This window comes from Eretmochelys imbricata, chromosome 3 (assembly GCF_965152235.1).
Source record: "Eretmochelys imbricata isolate rEreImb1 chromosome 3, rEreImb1.hap1, whole genome shotgun sequence".
NCBI classification, from domain to species: domain Eukaryota; kingdom Metazoa; phylum Chordata; order Testudines; family Cheloniidae; genus Eretmochelys; species Eretmochelys imbricata.
The window spans coordinates 128,037,985-128,053,406 of NC_135574.1; the positions used below are offsets into that span (position 1 = coordinate 128,037,985).

Genomic DNA, 15,422 nt, shown 5'->3' on the forward strand with positions numbered 1-15,422 from the left:
AGTCCACTGAGAGTGAATTATTCATTACAATCCAACTAAATGTCCCCCTAGTTCTGCTATTTTACCCACAAGCTTGTGGGAAATTAAAGAACAGCATGAGGCCCCCAGAGAATTATTCTGAGTTGATAACACCTGCAGAGAACAGAGGTTTCACTATATTGTGATTACCATGTAACTGCCCTCACGTCAGCAAAAGTTATAATTGGGAGAAACTGAATATTTGCTCTGTGCTTAAGTGGTGAGGATTTTGTGTGGTTCCAATTCATGTTAAGTAGCAGAGTTATAACTGAGAATGTTTCAGAGCAACAGGTTATTTGTTTTAACAGTAAGGTTTTTTTTTTACAAAGATTACAGTCCAACTGCTCTCGCAATTTTATGAAACACGCAATTAGGAACCCCAGTTCATTTTAAGCAAAATTGCCTGTAGCTGGCCTGTAACTCTGAGAATTTTTTTTTTTTTTTGTAATTTCTTGTGAATTAAGACATATATTTATTTTCTTGTCTGGCTTTGCCTCACATGAATTGCTAACGTCTGATTTTTGAATTCTTGTGTGCACATTGTGTGTGTCTGACAGCTGGATGGACAGCCACTGGAAAACATTCCTAACTATAACCTTTGTTTCTTACAGATGTGTCAAAGTTGTTACAAAGTGATGTGAAAAAATTGAAAGGTAGCTCCTAAATTAACCAATTTGGATATTAAAAATAAGTCAAAAAGAAAGAGAGAGAGGTCAAGTCATCTCAAGTTATTGTTTACCTTGCTAATTTTTCTTCCTTAGTGATTTTATTTTCCATAAGCGCTGCATCAGTTCTTAGATTGTGTTCAGTGGAAAGTGGAGAATGATTAAAGCAAAGAGGAACTCTTGTAAGAGAGTCACATTTGGTTTCAGATATGTGCCTTTAGTATAACGGAACTTGCTTTAGTGAATTCCTGTTATATGCATCTTACATGAACAAAATAGCCCCAGTGCCAAGGGGAAATATATAAGACAGGGAATTCGTAACTGCATAAATGTATCACACATAATATTCAGTGGCTTCTGTTGCTGCACACAACTGCAAAACAGCTTAACCCATTCTGACTGTGCCACACAGGGCTAATATAACAGCAGCTCATTTCCTTGTATCAACATGGGACATATTAAACAATAACTTGCCAGACAAGGTTGAGCTTTTCAGTCTTTTTCAGATAATTCCACCTCCTTCTTGAGGGGCCGTTATGAAGTGTAATAAAGTAATGAATGCCTACTGATATACTAATCTTCCTTCCCCACAAGCCTTCTACACATTCCCCTCTTCTGCTTTGTGGAAGAACACTAGAGTAACTGAGCCTCCATTAAAGTATTTACTAGTAATATACTAAAGATAAGTTTGAGTTGCAAAATACGGATTTCAGTCCCCTGTCTCCTCTGCAAAGTCTGTGGGTATTTGGCTCATGCTGGAGTTTAGTTCAGTCCTTTACAGAGATAGGGGAAAGCATGAAGTTTGGATCGGGATCCTGGGAGTGGGGAAGGGCTGGGGGATAAAACAGGTGGATTGTGTAAGTGAAAAAATCAATCTGTCAACAACTGTCAGATTATCAGCTGAATCCCTATGCTCCAGAGGCACTGTTTTGAGATTGGATTTTCCAGTGTATATTTGTCCCGTGAAATATGCACCTGAAGTTCTGAACTGTGCTGTCAATCTATTTTAGAGCATTAGCTCCCTGAGGCAGTGACTTTATTATTATTAAGTAGTATCACAGTAGCACCTAGAAATCCCAACCAAGATCAGGGCCCCATTCTGCTAGGTGCTGTAAAGGAGACAGTCCCTGTCCCTGAAGAATTTACAATCTAAATAGATTAAACAGGCAAAGGATGGGAGAAAAGAAGTATTATCCCCATTTCACAAATGGCAAAATGAGGCACAGAGAGATTAACTGCAGAACACAGTGGTGGTGATCAACACATTTAAGAGTAGCGAAAGAGGGTATCTAAAACCAAGGTCATGCTACTTGGCTTGTACTCTGCATTGTCAAACTGTCTGATAGACAAACATCAAATGACTGTTTTTTTCAACATATCACACCAACAGAAAACTTATGTTACAAAGCAAAACAAAAAAAATCTTGAGATAAAAGGAGATGCATCCAAACCATGGGAGCTAGCTCTGAATCCAGACTCCCCTGACTTCAAGGGTCATTAGACCTGTTTTCTGGTTCTGATCCATCATATAGAGATGGGCCTGAATCTAGAAATTTGGACCTAGTCCAGGATGTGAACTTGCCCAAAGTTTGTGGAGAGCTTAAATATAGTATTCTGGTTCAGATCCATCTCCAACAAAGAAATATTTTTGGAGTTAAATTATTATGTGGAAAACGAAACACAAGAAAAAGGAAACTCTGTTTCCCTCCTAGGTTGTCCAGGGGCCAAGAAGAATGAGTTCCTGACCAGTGTTCTGGATGCACTCTCCACCGATATGGTCCACGCAGTCTCCGATCCATCACTGTCTTCCAGCAGGTGGGTTTTACTTGGGTGATTGGAAATGGATCTGTAGTGTGTGCCTTTAAAGAGTTCTGACTGCCTTTGGAAATTAAAAAAGAAAACAAAAAAACTCTTTTAAACAGCAATTTTATTTCTACCTCCATGAAGTGCAAACAGATTCCATTAGAACTGTTAGGGAATATCTCCGCAAAAATATCATGGGCTGTATCCACCAGACAGAAACTTAAAGCCTTTGTTGTTGTTGTTTTGGTGTCTGAATTCTCACCAGCAGTACAGCATCAGGTCAAATAAGTCACCCCAGTCCTGATTTTTGTTTTCTTACTAAACTTCACTTGAAGAAAGTGGGCTGTTTTCCTGCTTTCAATTTTGCCTGGTTTCTTCAAAAAAATAGATGTCTGCAGCTACTGTAGCTAGGATTTAAAATGCCTAAGTACTAACAATCTTCAGGCTTCTGGATACACGCTGCTTACCTACCTGGGGTCAGGAAGGAATTTATAGTATTGCACTAGTCAAACACATTATGGGGATTTTATGCTTTCTTTAAAAATATCCATCATGGGTCACAGCTGGAGTCAAGATACTGGACTACACTGACTGTCTGATCCAGTAAGCCATTGTGTTTTGATGTTCTTCTCCTTTCCATGGTGATATCCTTTACCCATTTATTTCTATCTTCAGAATTTCCTTCATCTACTTTAGACTAAATTAATGGATTAGGACCATATTTCGCTCACCAGAGGCTCTTAAGTAAACTAACCAGTCATGAGATAAGAGGGAAGGTCCTCTCATGGATCAGTAACTGGTTAAAAGATAGGAAACAAAGGGTAGGAACAAATGGTCAGTTTTCATAATGGGAAGTGGTAAATCGTGGAAATGGGAAGTGGTAAATGATTTGGAAATGAGGATTAACTGTGAAGTGGCAAAATTTGTATGCAATACAAAATTACTAAAGACAGTTAAGTCCAAAGCTGATTATGACGAGTAACAAAGGGACCTCATAAAACTGGGTGACTGGGAAACAAAATGGCAGATGAAATTCAATATTCATAAGTGCAAAGTAATCCATGTTGGAAAAAATAATCTCAACTATAAATTAAAAAGTGATACAGTCTAAATTAGGTGTTTCCACTCAAGAAAGAACTTGGAGTCATTGTGGATAGTTCCCTGAAAGCAATGTGCAGTATCAAAAAAGCTAACAAAAAGTTAGGAACCATTAGGAAAGGGATAGATGATGAAACAGAAAATATCATAATGCCACTATGTAAATCCATGGTATGCCCACACCTTGAATGCTATGTGCAGTTCTGGTTATCCCACCTCTCAAAAATATATTAGAATTGGAAGAGGTACACAGAAGGGCAACAAATATGATTAGGGGTATGGAACAGCTTCCATAGGAGGGGAGATTAAAAAGACTGGGACTGTTCATCTTAGACGAGTGATGAGTATGGGGTGATATGATAGAGTCTATAAAATCATGAATGGAGTGGAGAAAATGAATAGGGAAGAGTTATTTACCCCTTCACGGAACACAAAAGCTAGGGGTCACCCAACGTAATTAGTAGGCAGAAGGTTTAAAACAAACATAAGGAAATGTTTCTTCAGAGAATGCAAAGTCAACCTATTAAACTTGTTGTCAAGGGATGTTGTGAAGGCCAAAAAGATCACTGGGTTCAAAAAGGAATTAGATAACTTCATGGAGTATAGGTCCATCAATGGCTAATACCCAAGAGGGTCAGGGATGCAACACCAGGCTCCTCTGGGTGCCCCTATACCTCTGATTACCAGAAGCTGGGACTGGACTATGGGGGATGGATCACTTGACATTGCTCTGTTCTTTCCATTCCCTCTGCAGCATCCGGCACTAACCACTGTCAGAGACAGGATACTGGGCTAGATGGATCATTGGTCTGATCCATCAGGCAGTTCTTATGTTATTGGTTATACCCTGGCTACTTCATTGACTTCAATGGGGCTTCCAAAATGTAACTGAAAGCAGACTCTGACCTTCAGCCTAGAATTTAGCATTCAGCATGTTGAAATAGCAATGAGAGTGGGAGATGCTGAAAGAATATAATGGTCAAAAGCAATAAGGTCAGTTAATTAAGCACCTCATTTGAATCTCTGCAATGGGAATTTTTAAATAAGCCATGGGAAGGAAAACAATAACTTCCATTCCATTTCTCAGTGTGGAGTTTGTAAATGAGAAGTTTCAATTCATAAATCTTAGAAGTGGCTTTTATGCCAAGTGGAACACTGTTTCCTTTCTTTTAATACAATGTAATGTCCTGCCATCCATACATCTCAGATATGTTTTTCAGCAGAGCAATCATGCTGTGTCCATTCCTCTTCTCTCTGGAGAAGCCAGAGCTATTGCTAAGACACCATGGCTTCTAGCCTCTGGATTCCACAACACACTCACTCAATATTTTTCTGTGGTAACCATGTGTCTTCTGTGATTGTATACTTAAATCACAACAGAGACAAGAATTATTAATTCCTGTACTTCCCCTTCTTTATGGCAGGAAGATATTTTAGCATCATCATCTTTACCAGAGAAACAGGAAATTGTGCATATTTGTCTTTATTCTCATCTGCCTATCTGCATTTTCTTTCTGACGCTGGCTCTTGTCAGCGTCCTTGAATCATGATTGGTTTTGTGTGTATTTGTGTGATGGTACCCTCTAGTCGCTGCATCACAGAATATAAGGGGCCTGCTATTGTTAGTCTCTATGGCAGGAGTTCTCAAACTGGGGTTGGGACCCCTCAGGGGGTCATGAGGTTATTACCTGGGGGGTTGCGAGCTGTCAGCCTCCAACCTAAACCCCACTTTGTATCCAGCATTTCTAATGGTGTTGAATATATAAAAAAGTGTTTTTAATTTATAAGTGGGGGGTTGCACTCAGAGGCTTGCTATGTGAAAAGGGTCACCGATACAAAAGTTTGAGAACCACTGCTCTCAATCTTCTTTAGTTTAAGTGGCAGAAACTTGGAATTTGCAGCAGAACCAAAATTCCAGTCTCAACTCCCCAGTGGTAGGGATGTGTGATTTATAATGGTCACATATAAAATGTTTGCACCAATATGAACATTTTTACTGATTCACCATTTTAAAACTTTCAAACCACCAAAAAAATTTAAGTGCGATCACTGTATAATAATGGTGTTTATTTACAGCTCTTGTAAAAGCTGGACTTCTCAGGACTTCAGGAATTAGTCACAAATGATTTCTCAAGTCACCCTACCTCACTAAAATACCCTTATCCACCAGTACTAATCTAATGATTCATAAGTAACAAAAGAGGACTGTGTGATCAAATGTAAAGCTTAATGTTCTGTTTGCATTGCAGGCTTTCAGAACCTGATCCAAATCATACTCTGGAAGAGAGAGTGGTCCACTGGTATTTCAAACAACTTGATAAAAATTCCAGTGGTGACATCGGCAAAAAGGAAATCAAACCGTTCAAGAGATTCCTGCGAAAAAAGTCTAAGCCCAAAAAATGTGTGAAGAAGTTTGTAGAATACTGTGATGTGAACAATGACAAATCCTTATCAGTTCAAGAATTAATGGGTTGTCTGGGAGTAACAAAAGAAGAAGGTAAAGCAGACACAAAGAAACGCCACAGTAAGAACTTTTTCTAACTGTCCTTTTGACTAGATTTTTTGATCAGGCAGACATTAATGTTATAGTTGATAGGCCACAGCTTTGGAAATCCTGCAAAAGGTATAAAAACGGTGATGGCAACTATGACTAGCTAATAAAGGTTTTTCAGTTCAAGTGGTAGGGTTGGTGCTTTTGTATCAGATGGCCAACAGTTCAAGTCCCAACAGAGGCAACAGCCTCACTCTCTGATCACCAAATACTATCCTGTTGAAGTTAGTATTGCATGATAGGAAGACAAAGAGGGTAAGTTAGTACTGGATTCCACCAGAAGGTCACTCCAGCAGAACACCACGTTCTGGCTATGATGAAGACACATTTGCTTGTTCTTTGGTGTCTTGCTATGGAAGGAAGCAAACTACTTCACTTTCTAATAGCTACTCGAGCCATTTCTAGAGCACCACTGAATGGCTCTGAAGAATGTGCATCCATCCCTCCATTAGGCAGGCAGAATGGTTGCTGGTACACAGAGACTTTGAGAACTGATGGAGAGGGAGTCAAATAATTGAAGATCCTTGGAGCACTGAGGAAATCACCCACAGCATCCCTGAGAATGCTTGAAAGTGGGAGAGAAAGTCTCTTTTGATACACTTGTTTTGTATTATAAGAGGCTGTAATTAAAATGTGAATGTAGAATAGCTGTACAGTTTGCTTAATATTTTTAAGAACATAGAAGAGGGACCCCAATCAAAGACCAGTAAACAAAGCTATCACAAGAGTGATAAGGAAAGAGAGGGAACATACTGACTGGGAAACTTCTGTCAGAAACAAATTGTTCCCCATACAGCTTTTATTCATGACCAGATATTGTAGGTCAGAGAAAATAGGATAACAGCAGTAGACTGCACTCATAAAGGAAACTGGCTATTAGCAGACTAATGGATTTTGTAAAACATATCTAATCCAGTACATTTTATGTGGGTTGAATAATAATAATACTCAGTACTTTTCACCTATACAGCAGATCTAAAAATCATTCAGCAAAGGTACAGAAGTATCATTATCCCCACTTACAGAGGTCAAAATGGAAAGTTAACAACCTGGTTAAAGTCAACAGCCTGATTCTCATTTACACGAAGGCTACTATACACTCCTCTGGCTGTGTACAAAGGTGCAAATGTAACAATTTACCATTTACATCTACTTTAAGGCCCCATTGCACTGCCAGGCAGTGCACAGCAGTCTTAGTTTAAATGAGGACCAGGCCCTAAGGCCAGGTCTACATTACAGACCTATATCAATATAACTGTGTCGTTCAGGGTTGTGAAAAATCCACACCGCTGAGCGATGTAGTTATACTAACCTAGCCCCGTGAAGACAGTGGTATGTTGGCAGGAGAGCTTCTCCCATCGATATAGCTATCGCCTCTCAAGCAGGTGAATTAACTACACTGACAGGAGAAGCTCTCCCAAGTGTAGGAGTATCTTCACCAAAGTGCTACAGCTGCATCAGGGCAGCTGCACCACTGTGGTGCTGTACGTAAAGACAAGCCCTAAGTGATTTGACCAAGGACACACAGCAAGTTAGTGACCGGACTGGGACTAAAACCCAGTTTTACTTACTCAGTCTCCTATACTCTGCCCAATGGACAACTCAGTGGATTTTGGTTGCTGGAAATTGAAACTGCTGACTTTCTGTCAAATCAAAAATGTCAAAGAAAATTTGACAAAAATAAAAAAAAGAAGCCACTGAAATTTTTTTTGCGAGGGAAAAATAAGTTCCCCACTAGCCCTAATCATTTTAAGGTGTGTTTTGGGGTTTGGTTTGTTTCATTTTTAAAAAGGTTCATCTTTAAAATTTGGGGAACGTGTCCTGACTGATGAGCCGGATTCTTCTCTCACTTACTCCAGTGTAAAGTGGGAATGACTTCACTGAAGTCAGATTTACACTGGTGTAAGAGAGGGGAATTAGGCCTGATGTGTACAGGTGATTCCATAATCTTGAATGGGTGCTACACATGCCAGATGGGCACCATTTCTTCTATCAACAGATATAAAACCAGAGAATCACAATTCCTACCTTGGTTCCCCTTGGCTCCAGCAGAAGGCAAGTTCCAGCAGCCATTTACAGGGTACATGTTTCTTCCCCCATTGCACCAGCTCACTCTGCTGGCCAGCATCTTGGGAGTCAAAACTAAGGTTCCATCTGCTCCACACCTCCTCTCCACCTACTCACTACCAAGGGCAGGGGGAGTTGAGACTCCATGAAGCCTGCTTTCCTCCCTGCATTCGGATATGCTTCTGCATAGCCACTTAAGGGCAAGTGACAAAATTCCCCTTTATACATTAAATCATAATGATCCCTGCTGGGTGGTGGGGCATACACTGTGGTGTAGTGTTCAAAAATAAAAGGAAATGCCTCCAGACAGCCATCCGTTTTCCATGCTCTTTGTTCTTGAGGGAGATTAGAATAAAAATCAGAGCAATAAATAAATTAGTTTGAGATGTCCAACATTAATTGAATACATGACAACACTCACTAAACAAATGTCAGATATTTACTGGGAAGGAATCCAGTTATTCGGCTTTCAAGTCACTCCAATAAAGAGGCAGCTTTGTTACTGAGAAGGGGAAAGAAGAAAATGCACGTTTTAGTGAGATGTTTGAAATGGAGGATCTCACTTATGAAAAAATATGAAGTTCTATTGCTCCTAAGAATGACATTTCATAATGGGGGCTTCCTGTTCTCTAGAATGTTCTTATTTTTGCCATAAGCAATACAAGTGAAAATATACTGGGCAAACCAAAGGGAAAATATTTTCATGTAACCTTATTGAACTAGCCTAATGGAAGTTCATTAATCTAATCCCCATATATCTGGAACTAAATGTAACCTTATCACTAGTCATAGTATCACAGACAAGAGAAAAAGTCACCACATAATGCTGTTGTTTAAAGAACACTAAATGACTTGTCCAAGGTCACACAGAGTTGATGTTACAGTGGGATTAGTAATCAGGAGTCCCCTGCTGCTGTCACCACATTGCCTCTCTGTCAAAGTCCATCTTAACAGAAAATTAGTGATCAAGTCTGTCTTGTAGGCAAAGCAATCGTCTAGCCCCATGGAAAGTTTGTGATGCAGAGCATTTCATTAATGATTGCTCATTGCTTATAAACACCCAGAATCATGGCCCATTTCCAGCAGTTCCTGTCAGTTAAAACCAAGGATTTTACACAGGTTTTCTAGGGTCTCTGAGGAGATGCTGCCCCCCGCCCTTTGTCTGTGTTACTGGGTATTTTCATAGTGCGGCCAGTTTAGATAAGACATTCCACTGCATTTTGGTTTCATCATTGGGTCCTGTTCATGTATTCCAGTTGTGCCATTGGCATGGACAAGAAATGCAGATTTGGTCTAGATCAGGGGTGGCCAACCTGAGCCTGAGAAGGAGCCAGAATTTACCATTGTGCATTGCCAAAGATACATCAGCAGCCCCCCCATCAGCTCCTCCATGCCCCCAGTGGCACCTAACCTTCCATCCCTGTGCCTCCCGCCTGCCGTGATCAGCTGTTTTGTGGTGTGCAGGAGCCTGGGGGGGAGGGGACAGGGGAGGAGGAAGCGCAAGGGTGAAGCAGGCTCAGGGGAAGGGGTGGAGTGGGCCTGGGGCCTGGGGTAGAGCCAGGGGTTGAGCAGTGAGCACCCTGTAGCACATTGGGAAGGTGGCACCTGTAGCTCCAGCCCCGGAGTTGGCCCCTATGCAAGAAGCTGCATATTAACCTCTGAAGAGCTGCATGTGGCTCCGGAGCCATAGGTTGGCCACCCCTGATCTAGATGCTTCAAATGCAGCAAGCAGCATGGATACAAAATTTTGCACTGTGGTGACTTTTCTTTGATCAAATTTACATTGCTGTACACTGTAGGCAGACGGCATGGAAAAATTTCCATTCCACTTCAGCTGCATTCTCCAGCCCTTATAGAGCAACCATTGCAATATTCTGCAGTAATGTGTAGCACACTGCTGATTACAATATTACTGTAGTGGTTTTAACTGGAAAGCACTTTAGGATGTTATTTCTGTAATAGGGAAACATTGTTGATCCACTAACAATAAGAAAAATGTACTCAGTATTGCACAGAAGCAACATGCAAGCCATTCTCATGACATTTTTCCCCTCTCTTCCACCAGCCCCCAAAAATAATCCTGAAAGCACTTCCTCCAACAGACAGGTGAGTACTGGAAAGGCCTCTCCATCCTGTATTTTTTAGCTGTTATAGTTTCAGCCTTAAGGCTACCCGTACTCGTCATCTGACATTGTGACCTGGGTGGAAGGATTCCCCATGGAACTGTTCAGCGAACAGCCTGTTTATTCAGACCAGTTGAAATTCTCACTCATGCAGAGGGCCCACACGAAGCCTATGCACCTCTTACGCCCCACTTAGGGCTTTCTTCACTAGTGCAGTGATGTGTTTTTAACCCACCTAGAGTAGCCCAGGCAGTTGTAGTTTTAACACATTTGCTGGTTGAGGTAAACCTTAGTTGGCAATCTAGGGTTTACCTTGACCAGCTGACACGTTATAACTACAACTTGCCTTGTCTACAGTAAGATTATAATAAATGCCAAGAACACTCTTCTTTCCTAGTGAAGACAAGACCAGTCAGGGTATAAATGGGGCCTAGATCGCTATAGTTATTTATTAGAGTTAGTGTGCTTGGTGCCATACAGGACACAGTGATAGACTCCCTGCCCAGGAGACAGACATTGAACAGATAGGATGCACTGGGAAGGCCAGCGGAGGGAGCTGAAGGTGACTTTCTTTGGTGTGGATTTATATTTATATATAATTTTAAATGAACAATTCACTTCTGGAGGGCATTAGGGATAGAACTGCCAGTTACTTTTATATCAGGTACACCATAAGAGAGACGCCATGTAACCATTATTAATGCACACGAGACAAAAGCCAATTCATCATCTGCTTCTAAGTTACTAATGAAACTACATTATTTAAAGTAACAATCCAGGGGATTAAATAGCAGCATTAAATGAGACAGAATGATCATTGTGCTATGAAAGGGACATAATTGTGGTTAATTAAACACCACTTCCTATCTATTGGAGAGCTAAATTTGTCAAAAAAACAAACAAATACAGGGTGAAATTGCTATAGCATTCCCCAAAGCTAAGGCAAAGCTCTTTGATTGCTGCTAGCCAATTTGTTACTTATTTTATCTCTTGATTTGTTTAATGTTGGGTGCACACTTCCTAATGCAAGCTTTGTATTTGTTGCGGGTTTTACCAGAGCTCTCCTACACACGCCTTTGATGGAATGTAAAACGTTCTCACAACTACAGAGATGTGATAAATTTTCCTTTGTTTAAACAAATGTTCATAGTCTTAACTTTTCAAATCCTGCCCGCAAATCACTTACACTTTAAACAGGGCAGCCTGAAAACAATGACTATGGCGGAACTCAAAAAATGTTCAAAGAGTTATTTTAATTACATAATAGAAAATATTGGCACATGAGTGTAACGCTCAAAGCATAACATGCCCCCCTCCCCTTTTCCTGTAATCTGATTCTAACATGTAGCATCTATAATGAAAGAGCCTACTGTTTCTATTTTAAAAAGAAATCTTTACATATTTTTGCTGACTCAGAATCCATTATTTTAAAAGCTGTTGGAAAGAAATGATAGCCTTGAATCTTAAAAAGTTGGCTGTGCAAGCCATCTGTTGGCAGTCACACTGTATAACAATGCAAAGCTACAAATGTCCCTCATATGCAAAAGGTGGCTTTCATCACAAAAGCTTGCACTTGAAAGGAAGCCATTGGAAATTAAGTAATCTGGTTAGGAGCTGCTCAGAAGAAACCACCTGCCTAAAAGGGAATGATCAAATCAGCCACTTTAGAGATGGGCAATTGAACGAGAATCATCATGGGAAGGACCACATCATTTTCCTTAGTAATTCTTTTTTTAATTGGAAGAGTGAACAAAGCATTACCCCATATTCAGTAACATAGATTGTGTGAATATATAGATACAGCACATACACCAAGTCCATGTAGTCTTATGTGTGACTTTTCAATCTGAAATAAAATATGAATAGAGTTCAAAGAATTAGGTTAGTGGCCACATGCCACTTGCTTTACTCAGCTTCCTGCTACCCATCTCTCTCTCTCTCTCTCTCTCTCTCTCTCACACACACACACACACACAGAGCAAATATTCTGGGATGTATTAACAGGGATGTAATTTGTAAGACATGGTAACTGACCTGTTCTACTCGGCACTGATGAGGCCTCAGTTGGAGTTTTATGTCCAATTTTGAACAAAAAAAAATATGGATAAACTAGAGAGAGTCCAGAAGAGAGCAATAAAAATTATTGAAGGTTTAGAAACTCAGCCTATGAGGAAAGGCTAAAAAACAACTAGATATGTTTAGTCTTGGGAAAAGAAGACTGAGTGCAGATCTAATAACAATCTTCAAATATGTTAAGGGCTGTTATAATGAGGACCATGATCAATTGTTCCCCATGTCCGTCCACTGAGGGTAGGAGAAGTAGTAATTGGCTTAATCTGCAGCAAGGGAGATTTAGGTTAGATATTAGGAAAAAACTTTCCAACTGTAAAGGTAATTAAGCACTGGAGATTCGACAAACACCTGTCAAGGATCGTTTGGATATATTTGGTCCTGCCCCATCACAAAGGGCTGGACTAAGTGACCTCTTAAGGTCCCTTCCAGATCTACATTTCTATGAGTCTATATCAGTTAGAGCCATATTGGGAAAATATAAAAATTGTAAGGCCATATTTTCTTTAAAAGGACACATGCAGCCCAGAGGAATGTACAGTGAAACTGCAACTGGTACATAAGTCATTTGCCAGTGGTCTATTTCCTATGCAGCACATGCCATAGAAAGCATATTAGAAGGTTCTGCAACTTGCATAGATGGGAAGATTAATTTCCAGTTTGTAGTCCTGATTTACTACTATCTCAGAAGTCAGGTCCTCTTCCAGTGTGAAGTTCACTGATCCATAAAGCTTAGAGAAGAAACTTAACTCCATAGCTGTCGAAAAGGCAGCTCAATATCATAGATACAAACAAATACTAGAAAACAACCAAGACAAGCTCCTAAGAAAGAAACCCAACAGCTCTCTCGTTCCCAACTCTTGCTGCATTTGCTCAGAAAGGAGTTCTGAAGAACTCTTTGCGAGAACAGCACCCCCTTAAACATACAGTATCTATATAAGGACCCAGATTTATCCCACCATGACAGCTTTTATTATCTAGAGCATTGTGTTTCACAGAACCCAAGGATGCCATAGGTAGAAGGTTGTAAAGATGTTGCTTTTGTCAATCTATATGGACAGCAAAATAGATTGTTAACTCTTTGGGCGGTAAGGTTTGTTTTTTATGTGTGTTTGTACAACATCCAGCAAAATGGGGCCATTATCTTGATTGGGGACTATGGACAGCACTGGAATATAAATAATAAGTGTTGGTATGTGAATGAAATTACTTGCAGGCATCACTAATAATAAAACCTTTTTTAAAAAATATCTTTTCAGCAAAGCTCTAAGAAGCAAGGATGAACAGCTTACATATCCAAGCCAGATCTCTTTGACATGTGGGAGATTTCCTCACCAAAAGGCAATAAAAAAAACAACCATAGTATTTGCACTTTGTACTTTAAAATGTAAATTCACCTTGTAGAAATGAGATATTTAAACAGACTGTTTTTTTAATCTGTGAAAATGTAACAGCTAGTTTTGAAAAATTATCACATACAATGTATGTGCCTTCTTTTGTCGTATGAAATCTGTACGTGTTGGAGATGTAAAAGTTTGCATTTAAACTTTTTTTAAAGCAGCTTTCTTGCAAACATTAATATAGAAACCTGCCTCTAAGTATCTTGGTTTCAATAGTATGCCTTGTTTTTCCTTACCAATACAGTCATTTAAACATAGTTATGCTGAAAAACTGCTTAAGATCTACTGTATTTACAATTTTGTCCAAGCAATGTTGGAGATTTTATGTTTCCAAGTCCAAGGGAAGTGTGAAAATTGCTGTTGACTCATTTTTGCAGCCTCTGATTGAATGGATATTTCCCTGTTGGTGACATTTTGATTTTATTATTTTGCTTTCCAAAGATAATGCAGTGAGAATGCAACCACTAAAGGATTCCAACAGCTATTCTATGGTTAGGGCTCTTGTAGAAAAATGTATTTTATCCATTTGAGGTGCCTTCCATTATAAATTTTACTAAGGTTTTTTTTGTTTGTTTGTTTTTGGGTGCGTGTGAGGATGTGTGTATTGGGTGGGGGGGGGAGGGTATGCCCTTTTGCCTGAATTAGTCATGCAACTAACTGAAAAGCAATATGATGGATCATCATATCACTCAAATTAGTTTCTGTCAAGCCCTAGAGCATTTTCCTGCAGTAAGCATAAGGCAGCAAAGGGACATATCTGTTCAGTATTGTAAATCTAATTATGAAGAGACAAAGAAGGCTAAACAGTCTTGTCTGTCTTTTGTTTTCCCTACACTTAGCTGAGCCCCCATCCATTCCTGGGGGTGCCGCAGGGTCTATGAGAAGGTAGAGCTATCACTGAACAAATTATGAATAGTTGCCATAAGGAGGTGTAGCCAGAAATCCCCCTGCCTTAGGCATTCTCCTTGCTCTCTGGGAGAAGTTCCTACAAGTTTTCATACCTTTTCTGTCATGTTTTCCTCTCTCTCTTTTCGTTCTCTCTTTTAGAGTGCCTTAAGGGAACAGGAGCTTGCAGATGTGAACTAGCAGGGAACTTGAAAAAAGGTTCAGACCTTGAACATTTGAATTGATCAATGCAGAGATCAATGGACTGCTGGCATCTAAAAACCCTAACATGTGGGTGGGGGGGGGGGCACGTTGCAATGAGCAGGAGTTTTATTCCATGTTGTTAAAATAAGTTGTGTGGGACCTGCCTTTGGAGCAATGTGTAGATTAGCTAGTCAGAAGGATGACCTGGCTCAAACTCGCATATGAAAAATCTTTGTTACGGAAACAAAATGTTTCATTTAAATTCCACAAGTGAATATATGCTGAAATATTGCTATGAGACTGCGCATATGTTGGAATTGTTAAAAAAAGAACGTGCTGAGGTGTTGTTGGTTGCTGTTTTTTTTGGAGGGGGGGCAAAATGCAAATGTGTGTTTTCTTTGTAAAAGCATTTTTTATTCAAAATTTGATACCCTTTTATCATGCTAAACTTTGAATTTAATTTTTTTTTAGATTAAAGCTTAGTATGCTATCAAACCTGTTCTGGTTGTTTTTCTTCTATGACGTGAATAGCCTTTAA

General features: G+C 39.8%; 1 protein-coding gene across 1 annotated transcript in view; it reads left to right on the forward strand.

Moving 5' to 3' along the window:
- Nucleotides 1-14,881, forward strand: part of SMOC2 (SPARC related modular calcium binding 2) — a 118,149-nt gene extending 103,268 nt beyond the window's left edge. The window contains exons 10-13 of the mRNA XM_077812167.1: nucleotides 2,396-2,498; nucleotides 5,834-6,108; nucleotides 10,268-10,308; nucleotides 14,843-14,881. Coding sequence (XP_077668293.1) covers nucleotides 2,396-2,498; nucleotides 5,834-6,108; nucleotides 10,268-10,308; nucleotides 14,843-14,881 — 458 coding nt within the window. The remainder of the gene's footprint in view (nucleotides 1-2,395; nucleotides 2,499-5,833; nucleotides 6,109-10,267; nucleotides 10,309-14,842) is intronic.
- The last annotated feature ends 541 nt before the right edge of the window (nucleotides 14,882-15,422 follow it).